The sequence below is a fragment of the Rattus norvegicus genome, chromosome 4, assembly GCF_021556685.1.
Source record: "Rattus norvegicus strain SHRSP/BbbUtx chromosome 4, alternate assembly SHRSP_T2T, whole genome shotgun sequence".
NCBI lineage: Eukaryota > Metazoa > Chordata > Mammalia > Rodentia > Muridae > Rattus > Rattus norvegicus.
In genome coordinates, this window is record NC_141537.1 from 25498671 (window position 1) to 25525412 (window position 26742).

Sequence of the window (26742 nt, forward strand, 5' to 3'; positions counted from 1 at the left end):
TGAGATACAATTTCAACGTAGTCTTAAGCCACCATATCGTCATGGCGAAGAATGCTGAGCATTATTTCACATAGTTATTGGCTGTTTGTGCTTCATCTTTTATGAACTGTTTGTCCAGCCTATTAACTAATTTATTGTGTTGGTTCATAAGGATGCATATTTGTGTTTATGCATGCAAATATCAGAAGACAACATCAGGCATGCCTCGAGTACTATCTAGAATACTTTTGAAATATGGCAGACCAGTGGTTTGGAGCTTACCATGTATGCTAGACAGACTGTCTATCCCTAAAGATAGGACTGTTTCCACCATCCCATTGGAGTTCAAACTATGTAGCTAAATTTTCCGTTTTCAGCAATGACAAACTTCACTTCAGAGTAAAGCTCCACCCATTGTATCTATGACCTGTCTTTGTATGTTCTATATGGTATAATTTTTCCCAAATAGATATGGCCAACACAACTTTATGGCTGCATATTCTTGTCCTAAGCCAAAGGCTTGGGCTACCTTTTTGCCATAATTTGAGTATATATGCTCTACTGATTTCTAGTTCAGGTAGGTTTCCCTGGACTACATGTGGGATTCTATGGTTCTTTGAGGAACCTGTACTTAGTGTGAACTGGGGTGTGTCTTTGAAGCATGGAAATAATAATGTTTTCTCCTCTTTCTGGCAGAGCAGTTAGATTTAAGTTTCTCTCTGGACCCGTTGTTCCCATCTTGTCTCAGCATAAGAGCAGTGCCTTAGCCAGTGCCACTAAGTGGCTTCCCATTGCTGGTTTCATGTAACTTGTGACCCTTTTACTTTTCTTCTTTGTTCATAAAGTTTTCCTTTTGTTTATAGACCCAGAGTAGGAGAAGAAGGGATTCTCCACTTTCTCTACTGCTTTTCCCAAACTCCTACAGACATCTGTTGTTGCCTGACAAACCTAACAGTCAGCATTTCAATGACTTATCTAGTGTTTCCCAGTCTGGTCTTGGCTATCATCTTCCTTTCCTTCCCAGGCAACTCACTTCCTTTTGAAGTCTTAGAATAGATGTTTTCTTTGAACTTGGTAGGTATGTAGGTGAGCACTGTTTTGTCCCTACTCCTTCATGTTTCCTCATTCTCCCCTCTTAACTGTAAATGATACTTTAAACACACAGCAAAGACAGGCTATGGCAAATTATGAGCTACTAACACAACACAAATGATTCCTCCCCATAAATGGATGAACAGTTGGGCCAAGGGAAGGAACATGCATAAGCCTTGTGGACACCTCTAACCAATCCCAGTAAAAATTATTGACATTGAATTTTGGCCATAAGATCCTTAAAAGCGGGGGTGGGGGATTTAGCTCAGTGGTAGAGCGCTTGCCTAGCAAGTGCAAGGCCCTGGGTTCTGTCCCCAGCTCCGAAAAAAAAAAAAAAGAAAAGAAAAAGGAAAAAAAAGATCCTTAAAAGCTCACTGGACAGGGAAACACTCTAGTGACTTTTCGACTCTTGGGAATTTTTCTCATTTTCCCTTAATTAATCCACTTTCACTCTGCTCACTCTTTGTCCCTGGTTCCATATTCTGGGTATGAGACAACAAAATTGTAAGCTGCCGTGTCAGGGTAATATTGGTGACAATTGATCATGTGGCACCCTAGCTCCCTTAGTCAAGCTCACTGAGAACTAAGAAAGGCCCCATTACACTCACAAGCCTTCCTATATATAATCCCAAACTGGATTTTTCTAGATACCTTCAAAATTTCAAATTATTAGTTAACTAAATACATTCCAAGACATGCTAAAACATGAGTACAAAGTCTACACTTTTAATGGTTGACCTCGTTTTTAATGAGCCTGTCTTTCCAAAGTGACTGCACTGTAGAAGAGATAGACCCAGTTCAGATATAAACAGACAATCCTCCTATGGGATACAGGAACACAGGTTTAGTATTTTTTGTCAGGACTATAAATAATAGCAAAATGTTCTCTTTAGGGAAACAAAAACAGGAATTAGCTGCCTTAATTCACTTGTTTGTAAATCAAAGAAATAATATGTGCAGACTAATAAACAGAGACTTTAAAAAATAAATACAATGGGTAAAATCTTACTCCACAAGAGACCACTTCCTTTTCCCCCCTCTTCTAGGTCAAGAAGAGCAATTCAAAATAGTTACTTGAATTATTTTTGTATAAAACTCTATATATAAGTAGCTGACTTTAAACACATCGGAGGGCATCAGACCTCATGACAGATCGTTGTGAGCCACCATGTGGTTGCTGGGATTTGAACTCAGGACCTCTGGAAGAGCAGTCAGTGCTCTTTACCACTGAGCCATATGTCTAGTCCCTTGTATAAAACTCTAAATTCCTAATCCAAAAGGTATTCCAATATAACTACAATTTTCAATTTTTAGAGTAATTAGATTTTCTGATCATTTAGCAAAAATGATCCCTATGTCCTCCATAGGGTGAGCCAGCTGAAGGGTGAGCTAGCGGAAAGATGAACAAACTTTGTATCCTTGGGTTTTGAGAGGACACAGCAAGTCTGCTAAATTTTGTAACGAAACATGAACAAAAAGATAAAGATAATTAAAATTGCAAAAACTTCTGGCGATAACCCAAGTTTTAATTCAAACTGGACTTTAAAATGATAAACTTCCTCCTTCCCCACCTCATTTTTGTAATTTGTCAAAGACTATTACAATGCACTACAGGAGAGAGTAAACCTGGGAAGCTCAAAGCACCACAAAATTTGAAAACCATTAACAATGCGAGTCAGTTTCTAGGCAACTGACAAAAGCACAGATACTTTTTAAAAAAACATCTAGATATTTGTGACATTTATAAGGTTGTCACTGTGTCAAAACACTGCAGTGATTAGGTACTTCTCCTTGGTAAACTTTTCTAAGGATACACTTAGGTTAAATGCAGTTTAGAACTAAGTCCTTAATCCTTTTAACCCAATGACTCTTTTACTATCAGTGGCACACAATTTTGATTCTTTGAAATAAACTTCATTTCAGAATTTGAATCAAGTCATCCCTCTGAAGCATGCCAGGATACAGAGGCTGCCATCTGACCACAATTCCTCTTAGCCTTGGAATCTCCTGAAATAGCCTCTCTCTATTGTGGATCCCAGGCATTGAGATAAGGCCCTCTAGTGTTGGATCCATTAAACATGTGATCTTGCTTCTTTTTTTAAAGGGTAAGTATGATTATGTATGACTGTCTTTGTGTGCGTATGTGTGTGTGTGTGTGTCTGTGTGTGTGTGTGTGTGTGTGTGTGTGTGTGTGTGTGTCTGTGTGTCTGTGTCTGTGTAGGTGTTTTCTCTTTCTTTTTATTTAATTTTATTTTTCTTGGGTATTTTATGTATTTACATTTCAAATGCTATCTCTGTTCTCCTCTCTCCTACACCCGCTCCCCCATAATCCTGCTTCTATGAGGACACTCCCACTCCCACCCACCCACTCCCACCTCAACGCTCTAGCATTTCCCCTACATTGGGGAAACGAGCCTTCACAGGACCAAGGGCTTTTCCTCCTACTGATGCTGGACAATGCCATCCTCTGCTACATATGTGGCTGGGTCATTCCATGTGCACTCATTGGTTGGTGGTTTAGTCACTGAGAGTTCTGGCGGGGTCTGGTTGGTTGATATTGTTATTCTTCATGTGGTGTTGCAAAGCCCTTCAGCTCCTTTAGTCTTTTCTCTAACTCCTCCACATTAGGGTCCCCTTGTTCAGATCCATGGTTAGCTGCAACCATTTTCACCTGTATCAGCAGGGCTCTGGTAGAACCTTTCAGGAGACACCCATATCTGGCTCCTGTCAACAAGTACTTCTTGGCATCAGCAATACTGACTGGGTTTGGTGGCTGCATATGGAATGGGTCCCCAGATGGAAAGTCTCTGGATGACCTTTTCTTTAGTCCCTGCTTCACTCTTTGTCCCTGTATTTCCTCCTGTGAGTATTTGTTCTCCCTTCTAAGAAGGAATGAAGCATCCACATTTTGGTCTTCCTTCTTCTTGAGCTTCATATGAACTGTGAATTTTTTCTTAGATAGTCCAAGCTTTTGGGCTAATATCCACTTATCAGTGAGTGCATACCATGTGTGTCCTTTTGTGACTGGGTTACCTCACTCAAGATGATATTTTCTAGTTCCATCCATTTGCCTAAGAATCCCACACCAGTCAGAATGGCTAAGATAAAAAAACTCAGGTGACAGTAGATGCTGGCAAGGATGTGAAGAAATAGAAACACTCCTTCATTGTTGGTGGGATTGTAAGTTGGTACAACCACTCTGGAAATCAGTCTGGCAGTTTCTCAGAAAATTGGACATAGTACTACCTGAGGACCCAGCTATACCACTCCTAAGCATATACCCAAAAGATGCTCCAACATATAACAAGGACACATGCTCCACTATGTTCATAGCTATCTTATTTATAATAACCAAGAGCTGGAAAGAACCCAGATGTCCTTCAACAGAGGAATGAATAAAGAAAATGTGGTACATTTACACAATGGAGTACTACTGAGCTACTAAAAACAATGACTTCATGACTGTGTCTTATACCATTTGGTCTGTTACAGCAAAATGCATTCACTTGAAAATAACAGAATCTTATTTTCTAAATTTACAGAGGCTGGGGAGGCTAAGTTGGCAATGCTTCTGAGTGAGGGCTTGCCCTCTCTTTCACAGATGATGCTATCTTACAGTGTAATCTCATATGGCATTGGGCTAGCTAGCCCTTTAGGGCACTTTTATAAGAACACCCATTTCATTCATGTTGTCAGAACCACTGAAAGTTAACTACCTCTCAAAGCTACTGCTTTCTAATATCCCTAGGCTGGGATTTAGCATTGTAATACCATTTTAGCATATGAATTTGGGGAGCACAAGCTCTCAAACCTGGCCAACTGAATTTTAACACAAGAATATTTTTTATCTGCAACTCTTGGAACAAGAAATATAAAAATATACCTTTATGTATTGCCTTTTCTAAAGAACTCTTGTAAGATTAATTACCACACATTAGTGCCTGTTCAAGACCACATTAGTTAACCCGCTTCCTAATTTCCTTTATCTCTAGATTGTTGGGAAAAAATCGTTTTATTACTTCTATTTAAAAATTGTTCTAAAAATGTATGAATGTCTTGTGATGTGATTATAACTATCTCTTAAGATGACTTATTCATGTTTGAATTACACAATTTTAGAATGTCTGCATTAAAGGTTTTCCTTTCTTGATTACAGTGTTTTTTGAGTATTTTCAAATGTTCATAAAGCTTTTATATGTATCCGTACATTTCTGTTCTAGGAACATATTTGGTCTTAATCTTTTGTGTTATCTTACTTTTCGTTTGGATATCTATTATCTTTCTGTAGAGAATCAGAGGGAAGGGATAAGGAACTCATTTAGTCTATTTCTGACTCTTAATTTCAAATGGATAGACTTTTTTGACATTAATAGGCCTTCTTTGATGTCTGAACCAAATGTTGCATTAGAGTCCAATAAACCTAATGACTCTGATATAAAGACTAAATTTGATCCTGTGGCATAAATCCTTAGAGTATTCAACTCTTGAACACTATCAGGACCAAACTGCAAATCATCTCTTCGGTGAACTGCAGCATCCTCAGAGGCCGTGATGATGATGAAATAAATTTGGATTCTGCAAGAGGATTTCACAGAATGATTTTAGACTGACTGAAAAACAACTTAAAGAGATGAATACGTTCATAGACGTAGAAGTAGAGAGAGAGAGATGAAGACGGGGCTCTTACATGAATACTAGTGATGGATGCTTAAAGAAGGGAATTCAGTTAAAAATAAGACAAAAGCAACTTGTAGATCTGCTGAGCTGTTACCCTAGGATAAACCTCCTTTGTTTCTTTATTAAGTGTGCTTCTTGACAAATCTCCACTCAGGAGACACTGAAGGACAGTGACTTGAAATACTTGAAAAGCATTTTTGTCACGAAAGAACAAGAGCCATTAGGAGGTTGTTCCATCCTGGATGTGGTAGTCAGTGGCTATATAACCTCAGGCTCAATGCTTCCTACTTGGTGGAGAGAATATGCTAACTCAAGGACATTTCAGATCACATCTGGTCAGTGCCTGCTTTCTAGGAAGGCGCTTGTGAAATCCTTTCACTAGCCAAATGCCTTGTGCCTTTGAATGGGCAGTTCTCAGATGCAATGCTCAGGTATGCATTGTCCCATAAAAACAGTCTCTTTTGCTTTAAGTCCATCCATCTGTGAAGTTGACCCAAGGTTTAAGAAGCCAGGGAGTGACCTCATCTATGCAGATTTACTTAGAGGTATTAGCAGTCCCTTGCAGCAGAAACTTAGTCTGTACCCAAGCAGTAAACTTCATTAGATAAAAAAGCCTCAGAAATAACTGGGGCTGACAGATTTCATTTGCCAAAGATGCCACACAATAAAGTTTTCACCTGCAGTACTCCATCCCCTCCAGACACTTTTCAGAATTAGGCAGCACCTATTTGCATTTGCCAGATCAAGTCGAAAGGTTGGCGTTTCTAATCACAGATGAAACCAAAGTCCAGATAGCATGATCAAGTGCACACTCAGCAGAACATAATGCGCCCCTCTTCTCCCTGTCTGTACTCTTCACTTTTCAAGAACTAGAGTCTTTTGAAAGTTTTTCTGACCACCAAAGATCGAAGACCCTGCTGACTATTACTAATAGTGAAGTCACTTTCATATGGTTGGCCAAGAATAATCCCTGATGTGGCACTGTTGTAAGGTCCCACTCTGACTTCTTGGCCAAAAACATATGAAGGCCAACTGTCTGGTTAGCATCTTTTCCTTGGATATTTTAAAGCTTCCAAAAAGATAACAACCATAAGTCTTCCTCAAGAGTAGAATGAGAAATTTGTCTATTACTTCCCTGTTAGTTGGAAACTAATCTTTATTTGGCCCTGCAGGAAAAACAAATAACAACAATGAAAACCTAGTTATTTGAGAACAGGCAAGCTGCTGTTTTTCTTGTTTTGAACCTTGGGCTCCCTCTTGTGACTTGATGGGAAATTCACTGAAGAGAAAACTGAAGGTTTCTCCTTTTCATTTGACAGTGGGACTCAGTTGCCTGCCTGGACACCATCACAGCTACGAATGAATTTTTATCAAAATCTATGTGCAAATCTCTGCCATGAATACTACATTTTAAATTAGATTTTTCAAAAGGCCAAGATGCAAACAATAATACTAGAGAATGGGGAATCTGCCTCAGGCAAGAAACGCAAGTGAAATCTGTGGTACATTAGGTCAACAGAAACAGCCCTCCGATTTAATACGCTTTGCGGTTGCCTTCTATTTTTAGAAATATTCCAGTGTCCAACACCCAGAGACTTGGAAATAAATTTTAACAACAGATATTCTAAGGTTTCTGCTGCAGGCAATCAGGAGAAACCCCAGGGAACACAGTAAAGTTTCCTTACAGGTAAAGCTTGCTGGAAGTCAAGAAAGAGAAGCTTTACATTGTTCTGCTCATGAGATGCCATTCTTTAACCCCATGAAGCTATATTTTATTTATGGTAAGAAATCAAAATGTACCCTGGGAGAGTCAAAAAATGATCTATTTTCTACAGGTCATACCCGGTCTTTAGGATACCATCTGCTTGAGTCAGAGACCTGGCGAGGAACCTTTAAGGTCACCCAGATGGATTCTGAAGACCAGAGCAGAGAGGTTAATTACAAAATCTGGAAGAGGACCTTGGTAGGGCTATGTGAAATGCAATGATCAGCACAACTCAAACTACCCAGAGTGGAGAGATGTGCTTCTGTTTCTGGAAGCTTCATGTGCATCTTTTGATGTAAAGACTCTAGTTTGCTCTGGGGAATCCTGTTGCACGGTAGCAGAGGGAGGCCCAGGAGCATCCATCTTGCCCTGTTTCTCTATCCATGTCTATTCCTCTGTTCTCTCATCACGTTCTTCTTTCACCTTGAATAGGTGAAAGAAATAACGAATCATTAGAGCAATGCAAACCAGAGGTGCAGCTGGTGCGAGGCGAGTGCCAATGTGCCTATGTATCCCAAAATAAGCCAACGGTACCATGCTGCCGCTGTTACTGTTGCTAGAATACACAGGAGTTTCAGGTATGGGACAACATTTTCTTATCCACCTGTGGCGTAAGCAAGGGAGCTTTAAAACGCTCTTAAGTGAGGTTACTAAAAAAATTAATTCATTTTCTTATTAAAATGATTTAGATAGAACCACGCTACCATCAAAAGGTCCCTTAGCTAAACTTCCCGAACAATATACTGAAAATACTGAGATAGCTAAGTCTTCTTTGTGGAGATGGTAAGATGTATTTAAGTGAATAGTTTTCAGAGTCTAGGAGTTAGTGTTCCCAGCAAAAATTAACGGGACATATCAAATATAGTCCATAGAGAGCTGGTACCTCGGTTTCAATCAATTGATATTCTGCATTTTGTTCTACAGGTCAGATTTCCCCCTGATGATTCTGCTTGCCACACTTCCTTAGAAACCCGAGCTTGGAAATGGATCTAAACCTTGTCTTCAAGACCTCAGTCCCTTGCAGAGAAATGAGTCATGACTTGGTTTGACTAGTTAGTCCAAAGCCTTAACATCCAGACAGTTAATTGTTGATCTAGTTCCAGGAACCAGGGACTTTCCCATCCAATCAAAGGAGACGGAAACAGTGAGAACAAACACAAAAATACACACAGTACAATTCATTGTTTATTGCCTAAGTCATTTTGAAGAGAATCAGAGGCTGAAGACAAAAGGGACAAGGGGATGCCATTAAAGAGAGAGGACTGACCAGGACCTATTCATTTAAATCATGCCCTGACATATCTCTACATGGTTCTCCCCATGGTTCTTTTGTTCTCATTCTGGTTTATTTCCATAAAGAATATTTTTAACAGTAATAGTTCAGACAGCTTTGCTTCCAAAAAGAAATTCAACATGGAATAACTCCATAGTAAAAGTGAGTACCTGGGGACCGATATCACACCTGCACCAGGTCTCATGGGATTACATCGCATTTTCACAGCAGTCGATCGGCCATTAATACAAGACGTGGTGGCTGTGGAAGACCTGTTGTAAAGCAGGTACTAGATTAAAGATCAAACACAATACAGATGACCAGGGCAAAAGGGTCATGTACAGAATGGCTCCTGTGCTCCATAAACAAACACAAAGAGAAAATTATTAAAGGTTTCTGACTTCTAACTTAACATAAATTCAGTGTATTGACTTTCACTGCCTATGTGAAGATGGCCCATTAGGCATTTAGGAAAATTATTATGATTTTAATCACAATTAAATTTTTTGAAGGAAAACAAGAGTCAGTTGTACCAAAACATCAGGCTGAATAAGAAGCAAGTGATTAAGAAGTAACTACTGCTTAGACAGTGAATCAAAGTCTCCTAATTGCTCGAGAGAGGGGAGAGGGGGTTGGGGGTTGGAGAAATTGAGTGTTTATGGTATGTATGTGGGGGTTGTATAGTGTATACATGTGTGTGCACGTGGTATGCTCAAGGTGTCCATGCATGTATGTGTGTGTGTGTGCATAATAGTATTAGACTCTCAAAACATTCTGTTCCTCACTTTTTATCAAGCCATTTAATGCCCACATTCTTATAGTTCATTAAGTACCAGCTGCCATGCTTAGCACCCCGAAGCAACATTATCTTTTTCTCCTGCCACTAGGAAATTATAACCAAGAGTAAGAACTAAAATCTACAGAATCAGATGTATGAGCTCTTTATTCACAAAATGGTCACAAGAAAAAAATACCTTCACTTACTTATAGAAGAAATGCACATCTGGAACTTGGCTGGGTGACACTGGGAACATATCCTCCTTGATATTAACGTTTTGCAAGGAAGCTTCCACTGTGACTCCTAGATGACATTGGAAAACAAACTCTGAAGCAGTGAGGGAGATTAGGTTTACTTAGTCTCTGTACATCTGAGTACAAAATAGCTTTACTCTGACAACTGTCCCCTCACCAGAAATGTTAAACGGAGACATTCCTGATAAGAATAAGAAACTTTCCAATACCTCCAGAAAAAAAAGATTCTAATCCCCAGCCATGAAACTTAGCTCATTTCACTACCCTGAAAGTTTTGTCCTTTTGTTTTATTTTTCTAGAACTCGTAGGAAATATACAGAGGTTTAGATGACTTCTATGGTTCCTTCCGGCTCTAATGCTTCAGAAATCTATCACAGTGTCGTGCTCTGCCACCGAGTTTTGCAGTAGAAACGGGTTGAATTTATTCTCCTTCAGTACAGACATGTTTGTTTTGCCAAGCCTGATGCTCTCATGCCCGTAGTTCAGCTAACTTTTTTAAGTTCCGATTTGCTTAACCAGAAGGTTAAGCAGGTTAAGCAGGAAACCAGGGTTTCCCTTCTAGTAGACAAAACAGTGTGAAACGCAAGCCTCTACCGAGAGTCTGGCAACTGGCCTTGGTGCTGAAGTTTGAAGCGCACTACATATGGAGTCCACAGCAATGCTTTCAGATCAGGTCTCACAACCCCATAGTCTCACTGCTCCCAGCAGTTATAATGGATTTGACTCCTAAGAACCACTAGAGAACTGGATCGCTCTTAAAGCCTATCTATATTATAGAACCTCAAACAGAGGGAACAAAACTCAAGGAACCAGCATCCTTCTGGGATAAGAGGAGACAATGAAACACGGTAGTATGCACATATGATGACTTACATGCTTCTTAGATTTTCTATAAAGAATTTTTATTTTTATTATTTGCAAGAGGTCGTGGGCACTTGTATACACACATGCACGCGCTTTAATTGTGTGTTATTAACAGGAGTATTTTAATAAGTTGTTGTTACAATAAAATGAGAACAAACACATACATGCATATATTAAGCAAAGGAAACTTACCTAAAAATGTATCTGCCAGAATGATCGACTGGGATGACAGGGCTGCCCGGAAGCCCTTACTTTCTGAAGGAATAATAGTTGACTGGCACACAAATGCTCCAACCAAATTCAAATCATCTGACCCTGTCACCATCTCCTTTACTGTAAAATCTGAAATATTGTTGGTGCAGAGAGCCATCTTTCTCCCCTAGGAAAGCAAAGCCACAAGCAAATGGTTCACTGATAATTAGTCTTTAATCTCAACTAGCTTGTGACTCCTGTCAGACTGGGTGCTAGCTCCTTACCACAGAAATGCTCGTTTAAATGTTCTGGGATGGTGCCCAGGCATCAGTCTCAAAGCAATTCCAATGTTAAATAGAAAGTAGGAGTTGAAGAATTTATGCTCAGCCCAAAACAAGCATTGCAAGCATCATTTGTTTTGGATGGAAGCCATATAACTCCAGGAAATAAATATCATCTATGAAATGTTTACTTCATAGGCATTCAGGGGACGCAGCAAACTGCTCATGAAGATTTGGATGCCAAGGAAGAAACGATCTCTCCTTTCTCCTTCAACAATCTAAGTACAGCTGTAGAAGGTCTAAAAGCTATAGTGCTACAGCATCCTAGGACGCCTGAACTCTAGACTCTTGACCCCTTCTGGTATCTTAGTAACCTATTCTTGGACACAGCAGTGTGCCAGTTTAGACTAAAAGTGAACAAGAGGTTAACTTTTCAGCCAGAGGCTGGTTGTATGTGTATAATGTTTAAATATACTTCAAAGAACTATACATTGCTCTATAATTTTTATGAAGAAATATAAAAAGAAAATTGGAAAACTATTTAATTGGCCTTAGAGTATATAGGTATGAAACATAAATAGTTCTCATTCTTTTTCTTTAAGGTTATCTCTGTAATTCTTTATTGAAAAATACTGCTATACACATAGAGACTGAAAACAGGGTTAAAGATGAGAAACAGGTACTGGGATCCTGATATTAGGACTTAAACATACTGGTGCTTTTTAGAGACAATGTTGCTATCCAAATGACAGAACCAAGGTCAAAGCAGAATACAAGGGATTCCTCAAAGGTTTCTGCAATGAAGTAAATACACTAACAGGATTGGAGATGGGCACACAACTGAAGTGAGCGACAGGACATGATTTCGGGGTTGTCCTTTCCGTGTTGTGTTGTGTTGTCATATAGGAAGTTATGGTGAGCTCATGTCCTTCATTATAAGCGGGCTAGAGATTTTTTTCCAATATTGTTTTCTTTGAAAATGAAAGGGGATCACCTATTTTAGTTTTGGGGGGCCTGGGAACTTTTTGAAAATTTTCATTTGTGGACCAATGTTATGTGAATGCTAAAGAAGGGCAGGGATAAAATAGGGCTTGAATCTCTTGTTCCGCATAGACCAGAAAACTCCCCTCTGCAAAGCAGGTTCACATGGCAAACCCCAGAGTGTCTGCATCAGAAATGCAAGTTTACTTCAGCCCCCGGTAACCTCAGGACTTGGTGTGGGTATAAAAGGTAGTCAGCTGAAAATTTTCATAAGTAAATATTGACAGCCAGAAAACAGTTGATGTCAGGTAATAGTTCTCATTCTTAATGCAACTAGCAATTCTAACATATAAATTTTCTCCATCATAAGGCTTTCTCGGCACAAGGCAAGGGAAATAGATCTTTACTAAGTGGTTGCAGCCAAGAAAATAGTAGAAAAATAGCTAAAGGTACTCAGAGGGAGGGAGGAGGAAATGACAAAGCCTAAAAGAAAACAAGTGAAAACAATAACTAAAAGTTGGGCCTGGCTACTGCCTCTTGTATTCACATGAGTTTGGGGTTAGCCTGGCCTACATATTGAGTTATAGGTTACCCTGGTCTACTCACCCAAAAGAAAATAAAACACACACACACACACACACACACACACACACACACACACACACACACACACGCAGGCATACATTCTACTTCATTTTTTTTCTTTTTTTTTGGAGCTGAGAACCGAACCCAGGGCCTTGCGCTTGCTAGGCAAGCACTCTACCACTGAGCTAAATCCCCAACCCCTGCAGGCATACATTCATACATACATACATATACATACATATACATACATACATACATACATACATACACATGCATGCATACATGCACATATGCAATGCACACACATGCATAATACATACACACACATGCAAACATACATACACGCACATGCACATACACACACAGAGAGAGAGAGACAGAGAGACAAGAGAGAGAGAGAGAGAGAGAGAGAAGACATTTAAAAAGATAGATGGATCAGGCAGTAGTAATAAAAAATAGTATTACAAATACAAAAGAAAATGGAACTAATTTCATTCATTGCTTCATATAAAGGTATTCAGCATGTATTCCTTTATTAAGTGGAATGAGTCATCAACCAACCTAATAAGTAGGTTGAATTACTGCTTGTAAAGTCAGGTCCTGAGAAGTGCTTTGTCTTAGCTAGGGGTATTGCTGAAGTAAATCACCATGACCAAAAGCAACTTGGAGAGGAGTTTGTTTCATATTACAGTTTGTTGTCCATCATCCAGTGATGCCAAGGCAGCAAGTCAAGCAGGTCAGTTACACTGAAGCAGACTTCATGGAGGAGTGCTGCTACAGGCTTGCTCCCCATGACTTGCTCAGCTTGCGTTCTTTATACAACTAGTACCACCCACATTGGGATAGGACTCCTGAACCAATCATTAATCAAGAAAATGCCTGACGGATTTGCCTATAGACTAATCTTACACAGACATTTTTCTCAACTAAGAAACCCCCTTCCTCAACAAAATAATCACTGGAGGTGGAGGGTGGGAGGGACTTGGGAGGAAGAGGAGGGAGATGGGAAAAGGAGGGAGCAGAATCAGGTATGGGAGGAGACAGAGGAGAGGTACAGAGTGTCAGGAAATTGAATAGAGGTGTGTAGCAATGGAGCACGAGGAACTGGTGTAGCTACCAGAAAGTCCCAGATGACAAGAGAGCAAGAGGCTCCCAAAACCCAACAGGGATGACGTTAGCTGAAATACCCAACAAAAGGGAGAGAGAACCTGTAGAAACCATATCCAGAGATTAGGCAAGGCCCCCAGTTGAAGGATGGGACCACTCACCCATTTCAAAAAATTTAAGCCAGAATTGCTCCTGTCTAAAGGAAATACAGGGATAAAGAATGGAGCAGAGACTGAAGAAAAGGCCATCCAGAGACTGCCCTACCTGGGAATCCATCCCATATGCAGCTAACAAACCCAGTCACTGTTGCTGATGCCAAGCAGTGCTTGCTGACAGGAGCCTGATGTAGCTGTCTCCTGAGAGGCTCTGCCAGAGCCTTTACCAATACAGGTAGGGATGCTTGCAGCCAATCATCAGACTGAACGTGGGGACTCCAATGGAGGAGTTAGAGAAAAGACTGAAGGAGATGAAGGGTTTGCAACCCCATAGGAAGAAAAATAATACCAACCAACCAGACCCCCAGAGCTCCCATGGACTAAACCACCATCCAAAGGATACACTGAAGGGATCCATGACTCCAGCTGCATATGTAGCAGAGGATGGTATTATCTGGTCTCAGTGGGAGTGGAGGCCCATGGTCCTGTGAAGGCTCCATGCCCCATCATAGGGGAATGCTAGGGCTGTGAGGCAGGAGTGGGTGGGGAGGGAAGCACCCTCATAGAAAGAGGGGAGAGGGGGATAGGATAGGGGGTTTAAAGAAAGGAAACTGGAAGGGGAAGCCCTTGGCCCTGCCAAGGCTGGACCCCCAGTGAACGGGATTGTTGGGGGGAGGGCGGTAATGGGGGGAGGATGGGGAGGGGAACAGATAGAAGGGGGAGGGGGAGGGTTTAGGGAGATGTTGTCCTGGAAACTGGGAAAGGGAGTAATATTTGAAATGTAAATAAGAAATACCCAATTTAGTAAAGATGGAATCACTTCTCGGCCTTTTGGCTAAGATCAAGTGTAGTAAAGATGGAGAGAAAAAAAAAAAGAAAGGAAACTGGGAATGAGGATAACATTTGAAATGCAAATAAAGAAAATAACCAATAAAATTTTCTTTATAAAAGATAGAAACCCCCTTCCCAAATGATTCTAGCTTTTATCAAGTTGACAAAAAGCTAGCCAGCACATTCAGATAACAAAAGTCATAGGTATGTTATTTAAAAACTTGTGTGGTACCCTGAGATTTCACCTCACACCAGTGAGAATGGCTAAGATCAAAAACTCAGGTGACAGCAGATGCTGGCGAGGATGCGGAGAAAGAGGAACACTCCTCCATTGTTGGTGGGATTGCAGACTGGTACAACCATTCTGGAAATCAGTCTGGAAGTTCCTCAGAAAATTGGACATTGAACTGCCTGAGGATCCAGCTATACCTCTCTTGGGTATATACCCAAAAGATGCCCCAACATATAAAAAGGACACGTGCTCCACTATGTTCATCGCAGCCTTATTTATAATAGCCAGAAGCTGGAAAGAACCCAGATGCCCTTCAACAGAGGAATGGATACAGAAAATGTGGTACATCTACACAATGGAATATTACTCAGCTATCAAAAACAATGACTTTATGAAATTCGTAGGCAAATGGTTGAAACGGGAAAATATCATCCTGAGTGAGGTAACCCAATCACAGAAAGACATACATGGTATGCACTCATTGATAAGTGGCTATTAGCCCAAATGCTTGAATTACCCTAGATGCCTAGAACAAATGAAACTCAAGACGGATGATCAAAATGTGAATGCTTCACTCCTTCTTTAAAAGGGGAACAAGAATACCCTTGGCAGGGAATAGAGAGGCAAAGATTAAAACAGAGACTGAAGGAACACCCATTCAGAGCCTGCCCCACATGTGGCCCATGCATATACAGCCATCCAATTAGACAAGATGGAGGAAGCAAAGAAGTGCAGACCAACAGGAGCCGGACGTAGATCTCTCCTGAATATACAGCCAGAATACAGCAAATACAGAGGCGAATGCCAGGAGCAAACCACTGAACTGAGAATAGGACCCATGTTGAAGGAATCAGAGAAAGAACTGGAAGAGCTTGAAGGGGCTCGAGACCCCATATGTACAACAATGCCAAGCAACCAGAGCTTCCAGGGACTAAGCCACTACCTAAAGACTATATACATGGACTGACCCTGGACTCTGACCTCATAGGTAGCAATGAATATCCTAGTAAGAACACCAGTGGAAGGGGAAGCCCTGGGTCCTGCTAAGACTGAACCCTCAGTGAACTAGATTGTTGGGGGGAGGGTGGCAAGGGGGGAGGGGGGAGGGGAACACCCATAAGAAAGGGGAGGGGGGAGGGGGATGTTTGCCCGGAAACCGGGAAAGGGAATAACACTCGAAATGTATATAAGAAATACTCAAGTTAATAAAAAAAAAGAAGAAAGTAATATATATATATATATATATATTTGTTAAGAACTCTGATGATAGGAATATTTAATTAAAATGTTTAATAGCCACGTGAGGTCCAAATATTGAATAAATGTATTAACTTCTAAAAAAAAAAAAAAAAAAAAACTTGTGTGGTAACCAGTTCCTTTTCATTTCACTCAACAAGTTTGTCATAGAGAACTCACCTCCAGCAGAAGGACGGTATCAAGAGAGGGATGGGGTTGCCATCCCACAGTCAAAAACTCTGACCCATAATTGTTCCTGTCTGAAAGAACTGCAGGGACAAAAATGGAGATTCTCAGGGAAAGAACAGGCCCAAAGTGGGATCCAGCACAAGAGGAAGCCTCAAGGCCTGACACTATTACTGAGGCTATGATGTGCTCACAAAAAGGGACCTATCATGACTGCCCTCTTAAAGACCCAACAAGCAGCTAAAAGAGTCAGCTGCAGATATTTACACCCAACCAATGGACAGAAGCAGCTGATTCATGTGGTTGAATAAGAAAAAAGCTGGAAGAAGCTGAGGAGGAGAGGGATGCTGTAGGACCAGTCGCCTCAATTTACCTGAACCCCTGAGATTTCTCAAACACTGGGTCACCTACCAGGCAGCATACACCAGCTAATATGAGGCCTCCAACACAGATACAGCAGAGGACTGCTGGATTTGAACTCAGTCAGAGAAGACGCACCTAACCCTAAAGAGATTGGAAGCCCCAGGGAGTGGGGAGGTGTGGTGGGATGGGGGTGAGGGTTAGGGGGTGGGGGGTGGAGACATCCTCATGGAAATGGGGGAAGAAGGTATGGGATATAGAACAGTCAGAGGGTGAACTGTAAAAAAAGATTAAATAAAAATAACAAGTTTGTCATAGCATCTCATAATGATGATGATTGGACATATAGGGGTCAATATGAAAAAGAGGAAAAACTTCCCATTACATATTAAATTTTTGACTTTGTTAATGGCATATATAATGGATATGTTCTCTCTGTCTTTCTTTCTCTCTGTCTTTCTTTCTCTCTGTCTCTCTCTGTCTCTGTCTACCTCTCTGTGTCTCTGTCTCTGTCTGTGTCTCTGTGTCTCTGTCCCTCTGTCTCTCTCTGTCTTTCTGTGTCTCTGTCTCTGTGTCTCTGTCTCTCTCTCTGTGTGTGTCCCTCTGTCTCTTTCTCTGTCTCTCTCTCTCTCTGTCTTGTGTGCCCCACCTCCAAACTACAACCCCACACAGAAATGAAAATATGGCACCTACAGTGGTATAATTCTCCCATGGACAGTAACAAAGTTATACTTTTCCCATTCCACCAAATAAACCCCATAGCCATCAGCAGAGGCTACTTTATCAATTAACACTTGACCCTGTGTATCTCTTTTTGAATCTGGACGAATTCCCACTGGTATTTTTCTCCTTTTGAAAATATAAGGAGAATTCATGTTATACATCAACATGGGTAGATTAAGGTATGCTGAGAACTGGCAGAACAGAAATTCCAGGGAGTGTTGTAAGGGTGCTTCAGAGGAGACTGGTGTGTGAGGTGGTTGCCTGAGGGAGGGAAGACCTGCCTTCAGTATGAACAGGCATCACTCAATTGGATAAACCCAAATGGATAGAACAAAGGGGCAGAGGCAAGAATTCCTTCTTCCTGAGCCTGTCACACTCACGTCCTGCCACAAACATTAGGACGTCAAATTTTCTGACCTTGAGAACCCAGGACGTATAGCAACAGGCCCAGGTCTCAGTCTTCTGCCTTCTCTTGTTCTAAAGACTTTGTACTTGGGCAGAGTCATACCAGTAGCAGCCCAGCAAGGTGTCCCATTTCCAGAGAGCCTATCCTAGGGTTTTCACACCCCACAATTATTTGCATCAATTCCTCACATAAATCTCCATTTATGTAGATATTATTTTTCTGTCCCCAAGGAATATTAATACAATAAACTTCCTCATACCATAACACCTTACCTATAATTTTTAGAAATGAGATTAAAAAGCTTAACCACTTTATCCCTTCCCACTTTCAGGAAGAGAGGGAGGGAAGGACTATTTAAGCCATACCAACAAGGCTTGGAGTTCAGCTGATTGGATATCAGATTGACTGACAATCTGGGGAGCAGATGAGACCGCCCTGGTAGAGAAAACTGTCAACAGGATAGGAAGTGAGAAGACTTTAAAACAATCTCCATTCCTGACATCAGTTGTTGATTGCCATGGAGGTGTCATTGGTCATTTAACCCAGAACATATCTTCAAAAGAATAGAGACCCATCTCACCCCAGACGGAGAGAACTCACCTCATGCCCGCATAAACTGATATTGAAGAAATGGAAGTATTTGGTTCCCTTGGAGGTGAAGCTGGGGCCATTCATTAGAGAGCCCACACTGCTGAGGTTGCGGAAGTCATAGTGCAGACTCTGGTTTTCTTTTTCATGGTAGAAAAAGCAGTCACTGTAGCAAAGCGAGTGATCCTTCATTGAAAAACAAAGGAAAAAACTATTCGCTGACAAGAAAATGTTTTCACAATTTCTAGATATAAAATATTTCAGTAATTGTTGTCTTATATCTTGTCATACCAGTGGTAGAAGACTCCTAACCACAAAGTGTCTCTACAAAAATGTTCAGAAGAGTCAAGATGTTTTCAATTGGGGATATTTTTCTCAGACAACCTCCTTATGGGAGGATATTTTTTAAGAAATACTAAAAGCTTTCCATTAAGCCTGTTTTCAGACAATAAAGCCCTTCCATTGAGCTACTCTGAATCCTCGACTGGTCTGCTGTTTTGCTTCAAACTTGAAATTCTGTACACTAGGATTACTGCTTTCCAGAGCACTCTACACCCAGTTTATGAGAGCAGTGACTCCTCCTACCTTGGAAGTGAACAAGATATCAATTTTAGTACTTTTTTTTTTTTTGGTTCTTTTTTTTAGGAGCTGGGGACCGAACCCAGGGCCTTGCGCTTCCTAGGTAAGCGCTCTACCACTGAGCTAAATCCCCAGCCCCAATTTTAGTACTTTTAAAAAACATTTTCATTTGAACATTTCCCCTCATATTTTGTCACCAGTAGCCAACATTTCCACAGCATCAATTCGGAGCTCAATTAACATAATAGAAAAACGGGAAAGAGAACTACAAAGCATTTTCCAACATCAAAAGCAATCCTGTCTACCTCCCCACACCATGGGGGATAACTGAAAAGCTCCTTACTTACCTGGGTGCTTTTACTCCCAGGCCCACATGGAATGCAAGCCTCCTTGCCATAGACCTGGTGGATGGACAGGTAGGTGTCAGCTGGACACTCCTTGCACTGATTGGTTTCTTTCTCGATGTAGTGGCCTGGGGGGCAGGGCACACATGATGATCCCGACTGCTCAGAACCCAGGGCACAGGCCCGACATGATGCTGCTACCCCATCAACTGCATTCGTGGCTGAGATTGAATAAATCTTCACCACATCATTGATGAGACGTCTGTTCTAGAAAGAGAGCAGAGGGAAATGGCATCTGCCTTGGAGTGCAACTGCATGACCGAGTTATGTTTTTTGTTGACACCACCAGAATATGCAGAACGTTCCAGACTGACAGCTTGTGAGGGACAGTGGGTTACCTTCACTCCCATTCAGTAGCTCTAAATAAAAACCCATAAATACTGACATTAGAAGCCACTTGCCATAACTATGAAATTCCAGACGTGCTGCTGCAGGTGACATCAGGCACCTCCTAGCTGGCACAGGCACAGTGACAGACTGTGTCCAAAACAATAACAGAGTTGCTTTACATCTCACTTTACTTTACCCAGGCATAATTTAATGATACAGCCTGACCCTGAAAGTCTGGAAAGGTGGAAAATCTTGGAAGGTGGACTTCTTCCCTCACTCAAACACTGTATGACACTGACGGACTCATTCTGAGCCTTTCTTTCCCTCTCCAACCCTTCCCCTAAGCAATGCACCTCAGTTTCTAGGAACAGGATGTCAAAGGAACAAGTAAGATCCTGAATTCTGCCTCATTTTTCCCCTGATGACGAAATAGGATTAACTAAGGTCAGGTTTTTGCCACCCTAGTGTTCAATGTCACATCTGACTGCTTAATGCTCTTGTGGACCAAGATGAAAAGACAAAGAGGAGATATAGTTCCCTCTGTGTTCGCCCTCTCATGTTTATATTCTGAATACTAAATAACAATCCTCAAAGAACAACTTGAAGTCATGAAAAACCTGGGGACTGTCTCCCCACTGAAAATCTGGACAGAAAAGAGAAAAAATGTACCGCACATGCCACCACAGCAATGGAGTCACTCCCAGCAAAGAACCACCTTGTTCTCACTTTGATAAAGTCACATCTGTGGAGATACACAACAAATAACATGCCTGGGGCTAGGGAGATGGTGCAGTGGCAAGGTGCTTAGTGGCTCTCAAGCAATCAGACAAAAACTGGGTATGGCACCATGGGCTTCTAACCCCAATGGTAGGGCACTGGGTGGGTCAGAGACAGATATCCTGGTCGCTCTCTAGCCAGTTAGTCTAACCAAAATAGCTGGCTCTACCTACTCTGGTAGATCCTGTCTCAAAAAAAAGTAATGTTGAGAATAATTAGATGACTTCCAATGCTGCCTCTGATCTACGCACAGACTCATAGTCACAGGCATACAAGCACAGTCAAAAGATAGCACACATACATGTATATACTACACACACATACACACACACACACACACACACTCTAGTAAATAAAGCCATACACACATACATATATACATACATACATACATACATACATACATACATACATACATACATACATACCAGCCCTGCTAATATTGAAACATACAATGGAATTTTTCAGACATGATTAGGTCTATGCTAACAATGAAAATCAATGAAAGGCAATGGTTCTACCATTCTGTATACACATGCATTCTTTCTAAAACGAGATAGTATCATAATAAAAAACCTAAACCCACACAAGTTAATGACTCTTAAACAAATATTTTTGGTTAGATAAAGAAGAATAATGCTAAGAACCATCTCAGTCCCCAAAAGACTCAAAAACATTTTTAAGCAAAAGCAAAATTGAGTTTTCTCTTAAGCTTCAACAACTGTATTTTCTCGTCGCTCAAAATAAAAGAGTTCTATTGCTATTCCACCCATTTCATACATTCATACTTAAATTAAAAATTGCCACTTTATACCAATTCATTATATAACAAGATGACGGAATCAAATTAGTATCTTCTTCAATTTGAGTGACAGTTTCGTGTACATCACAAGTGGGCATCATCTTTGGATTTTAAAAGAAATGAAAATTATGGAATCATATTATCTTGTATAGTGGGTGTAATACTGTATGCATCTCAGGGTGAGCCTTTACAGTTCTCTGTTCTCAGTATGGAATTCATAGTATCCTATGTACAGGTTACAGTGCTCTGCACGGATGTCATAATTTCATTCATTGATCTTACATCTTCATGTATAGAGTTCATAATGCCCTATATGAAGCTCATAGTACACTTACAAAGAGCTTATATTGTACCTTTAAAAGGGGTTATTCCCTTGAGGGGAATTAGAGGAAGTATTGAAAGAGTTGAAGGAGCTTGCAACCCCATAAAAACAACAATGCCAACCAACCAGAGCTTCCAGTGACTAAACCACTACTGAAAGACTATACATGGACTGACCCAGAGCTCTAACTGCATATGTAGCAGAGAATAGCCTTGTTGGGGCACCAGTAAAAGGGGAAGCCCTTGGTCCTGCCAAGGTTGGACCCCCAGTGCAGGGAAATATGGGGCGGCAGTAAGGGGGATGTATGGGGGAAATACCCATATGGAGGAAGGGGAGGGGAGAGCATGGGGGCTTATAGACAGGAAACCAGGAAGGGGAATAACATTTGAAATGTAAGCAAATAAATATATCTAATAAAAAAAAGATTTGTAGACCCCAGTATACAGGTCAGAATGTGTTTAGATAGAGATCACGGTTTACCAGCACATAGCTTATGATGACCTCAACAGAGTTCATATTGACTTATAGAGAGAATGCTTGCCTTTTCAGATCTCACAATGCTGTATATGGAGCACATGATGCTTCTGTGTACAACGTTAAGCGTCTCCGGGAGAAATCATTATGCTATGAGTGGAGATTATGCCCAGGGGTAAAGAGTAACAAAACGGATGGAACTTACGTCTTGACCTTGATTGGTTCTCTGGAATGCCCATGTAAATGTAAACGTTGCATTCTTGAATATGACATGCGTATAAGCTTGCTTTTCTTTGGTTCCTCCCCATGACTCCACCACATTGGTACTTTTTCTATTTATATCCTAAAACAGTAGAAAGCTATTTACAAATAAAGCACAAACTCAAAATTAATACAAATACACATCCATTACAAAGAAGTGTTTTTATTTTGAGAAAGCTGTGTAGAGCTCATGACATTTTCCTGCTGCACACGACCTATTATAACAAAACAACTCTCAAAACTGCCACAAACACAGTTAACAACATGTGAAAAAAAGTGACTATGTTTAAGTCACACACTTAGAAAATATTATTTACAAGGGGAATTTTCTCAAACTTCTTGGGGAAAACTTCTAGGATCCTCAGTGAATAAAAGGCTTGCTATTTGGAACATTTTTCTTTGGCTCTAACAGAACCATTTAGGTAGAAATTTCTAAGTTTCCCTCTGAATTATTCTTACTACAGCTTCATCCAAGTTAAACCTAACCAAAATGCTAACCCATGCTCATGAAATATGCTCAGATAGTATCTGAAGTCCATGAGGTTTCATTTATAAACTACTTTACTAATGAATTTCTTAGCTACAATTAAGGAAAATGATCATGCAGTTTTAAGATATCCCAACCAATATACCACCATTAACATGACCTGAAAGCAAGTACAATAGCCAGTATAGCTGTATAATTTATTTAAAATGAAAACAAAGATTAAGTCTGAAGTTTTAAGTCAAGCTTTCCTCTAGAATTTCTGATAAATAAATTGTTTCTATTAGTTATTTAGGATATTGGAAATACATTGTCATGACATCAAAATTCGTCTCTTCCTATAATACAGATAGAAGGATCAAAGATATTATTAAGAAATCAAATATAGATATCAGTATAGAAAAATGATTCTCACACATTACATTAATCTTATTACCAAATAACCAAATTATCATACTTGCCACTTACAAAACTAATTATGGTTCTAAGTTATAAGAAGTTAAAATATATTACCTTACTATAAATAATATATCTTTATATTGTAAAGTGTTATTTGATATCCATAGCATTGTTATTTGTGATTTAATTTGACAACTCAAAACACCTATGATAAAACCAATCACTTAAAGACTAAAAGAGGAATCAGGCTATCAGGCTCTGCTATAAGCTACATCTCTACAATGATTTGTAGCATGTATGCTTGGCATGGTGGTACCCTAAAAAGAAGAGGACACAGTATTAAAGATGAAAATGTACTGGGAAGAATGGAAGGTGAAAATGGGAAATGGGATATGATCAAAATATATCGAGGGTGTGTGCGTGTGTGTGTGTGTGTGTGTGTGTGTGTGTGTGTGTGTGTGTGTGTGCGTGTGTGTGTGTGTGTGTGTGTATGAAATTATCAAAGAATAAATTAAATGTCATTGGAAACTGAATGACTGTTAAGACCAAGAGAAGAGGGAGAGGATGTCAGAATAAAACAAGACTTTGCATGCTAATTTTAAGACTTTGGTTTTTTTAAACAAAAAGTGGGGGAAAGAGGAACTACTCAGAGTAAGGAGAGGAATGTGGTCGATGTCAACTATAATTACTTCTAGAGACGACATGACAGCAACATAAATGAGAGGAGATGGAATCAAAGGATTGAGAGATCACTGAACTGGTCCAGAGATGAGAGGAAATTGAATTTCTCCACAGCTTCGTAGGCTAAAGACAGAAGGCCACAGCTGGGAGGACTGAAGACTCATGGTTGATGGCTCTATTGAAGATCATCCATGACCTTTTGCTGCCTACATGTTGGCCTTTAGTAATCACACATAAAATGTTTAAATATTCACACATCTTGGATATCATAGAAACGATTCTTTTAGATTAAAAGTTCACTAGAGTCAAACCAGAAAACACACCAAAGCAGAACTATAAATTCACCATTTAATTAAAATGATAAAATTTCAGCCAACCAATATTTTTAAAATGTCCATGTGATCCCAGTGTATTTGAATCGCTACTTTTCTCAAGCAAGGAATTAAAAATTAAATTACACCTAGAATACAAGCAAGCAAATTTGATATGAGCATAGTAAACTCTCTTGTCTAAGTATATTAGATTAAAATAGAAAGAATTTGCTTCCTTTCCAGAACTCTTACATGTCCACTATATTCTGCTGTCCCTTGTTAATACATCTTCCCTTGTGATGTTTGCATTGCAGAATAATTGACTTATTAGGGGAGCCTTTTCATCGGCACAAAATATTTTTTTTTAACTTGAGTATTTCTTATTTACATTTCGAATGTTATTCCCTTTCCCTAATCCCTCCCCCTCCCCTTCTTTATGGGTGTTCCCCTCCCCACCCTCCCCCATTGCCGCCCTCCCCCCAACAATCACGTTCACTGGGGGTTCAGTCTTAGCAGGACCAAGGGCTTCCCCTTCCACTGGTGATCTTACTAGGATACAAAATAATTTTCTAAAATTGATATTCTGTGGTCTTTACTACATAGGAGCCCTCACCATGAGGAATGAACACTTACTTATTGAGCCTTATTGCCCAATTCTAAGTAAATTCTTTAGGTATTTTTAAAATATTTTTGGAAAATTCTAAGAAGGCCAAGAAAAATGGCCCTTATCCCAATTTGAAAGACACCAATAAACTGAAATACACTATGGAATACTCTGTGAAATCCGCCTCCGATCACTCACCACCATGAAGTACAGAACACAGTCAGCTGAGCAGAGAGTCTCAAATACAAACGTTATCCTTCCTAGTTCAGAACCTGTGGCTCCAGTCATAGATGTTGGCGGTCTACATGACAGATTAAAATTGCAATATCAATAATGTATTCTGAATGCAATTCCAAACAAAATTAAGTCGTGTGTACTCATTCAACTGAGAACCCAACTCCTCTCAACTAGTCTACTTGAGGGAGAACAGATCCTTCATTTCTCAATCTGTATGTCCACACCCTTGTTCTAAATCATGATCACATGCTTCTGAAGGAAGGAAAAGTTTCACACTAGGAAGTCTCAACAGAGGGGACTACAGTAAAGACATACATAAATATGCTGTATACTAATTACAGATAGTATTGAGAGTAAACAACAAAATACACTCCTGCAAGCCACTCAGGCTTAGTCTTCTGAGTTAATGATCAAAGCAACATGGCTATCACAGGTTTGGTTGTACATCTGCCAACACATTTCAGCTTCTTCTAAGGAGCATACATGACTAACACTGTCAGGTTCTCGGTGGCCAATGCCATAGACATTCCAAATGATATCATATACCATCCTCTGGCACACTGTTGTTTACTTGATAATAAGAACACCCTCTATAGAGCCATTCCTTTTTCTCTACTTCTATAGTGGAGGTGAGGATTCTCATACAAAGGCATCAGCTTCTCTTACTTAAATCCCGGGATATGCAAGTTTAAGATGAGATAGTCGTTGTCCGAGCCTCCAGCTCCACTCCGGATGTGATCTCCAGCCACCTCCCAACCTGAAAAGGATAAAAGACATTTTATTAGTGAAACTTCACTAATTAATAACAAAAAAAAGTTACAAATAAGTCGACTATACGAAGGCAAATACACACTTATGCTCAAAGTTAGAAGCACTCCAGAAAAAAATCTCTTATTTTACAATATCAATTATAGACTGGATGTACAAATATACTTCCAGATATCAATAAAGACATTCTGACCGTACCACTTTGCATACAAGTCAGTTAATGTGAGCATGGTCTTTATTCATTCTGATACAATAAGTGGAAAATTCCCACTCTGCTGACAGCCAATGGAAAATTGAAATTTCAAATTATTTACAAAAGATTTGGGGTCAGGAGTTCTTTTCAATTTACTGTATTGTTATTTCCCAATTTAACTTTTACCAAATGCCAATAAGTATGGCATGCATGGGATAATAGATAGATCTCCTTCCCTGAGTCATTGCACAGGCTAACAGGTGTCAAGTGATAGTCTTGTGCACAGAAAGTCCTGTCCTCTGCACAGGAACATTCGGTAGATCACAAGCCAAGAAGGGTACTTTAAAATGAGCAAAGGATATTTATGTACATATAGCATCAGGCAAGATCATGAGCAATACCTTAGCACTGGTGTGTCTGCAGACATCATCTACTACTATAAGAGATGCAACACAGGCATTAATAACAGTACTAGGGTGGCAACTTGACAATTTTCAAATGTAGTAATTTATAAGAAACTAGTATGTTGAGTATACGTCAAGAAAACAGAGTGAAAAATAATGTGTACTCA

General features: G+C 40.1%; 1 protein-coding gene and 1 long non-coding RNA gene across 3 annotated transcripts in view; one reads left to right on the forward strand and one right to left on the reverse strand.

Annotated features, from left to right (window-relative positions):
- Positions 1 to 26742, forward strand: part of LOC148006238 (uncharacterized) — a 901378-nt gene that overhangs the window by 174846 nt on the left and 699790 nt on the right. The gene's annotated exons all lie outside the window — the stretch shown is intronic.
- Positions 1 to 26742, reverse strand: part of Elapor2 (endosome-lysosome associated apoptosis and autophagy regulator family member 2) — a 192511-nt gene that overhangs the window by 27375 nt on the left and 138394 nt on the right. For both annotated transcript variants that reach the window (NM_001109345.1, XM_087659008.1), the window contains 8 exon segments: positions 8957 to 9058; positions 9771 to 9867; positions 10875 to 11061; positions 18558 to 18731; positions 19472 to 19735; positions 22439 to 22576; positions 25172 to 25274; positions 25877 to 25967. In NM_001109345.1, coding sequence (NP_001102815.1) covers positions 8957 to 9058; positions 9771 to 9867; positions 10875 to 11061; positions 18558 to 18731; positions 19472 to 19735; positions 22439 to 22576; positions 25172 to 25274; positions 25877 to 25967 — 1156 coding nt within the window.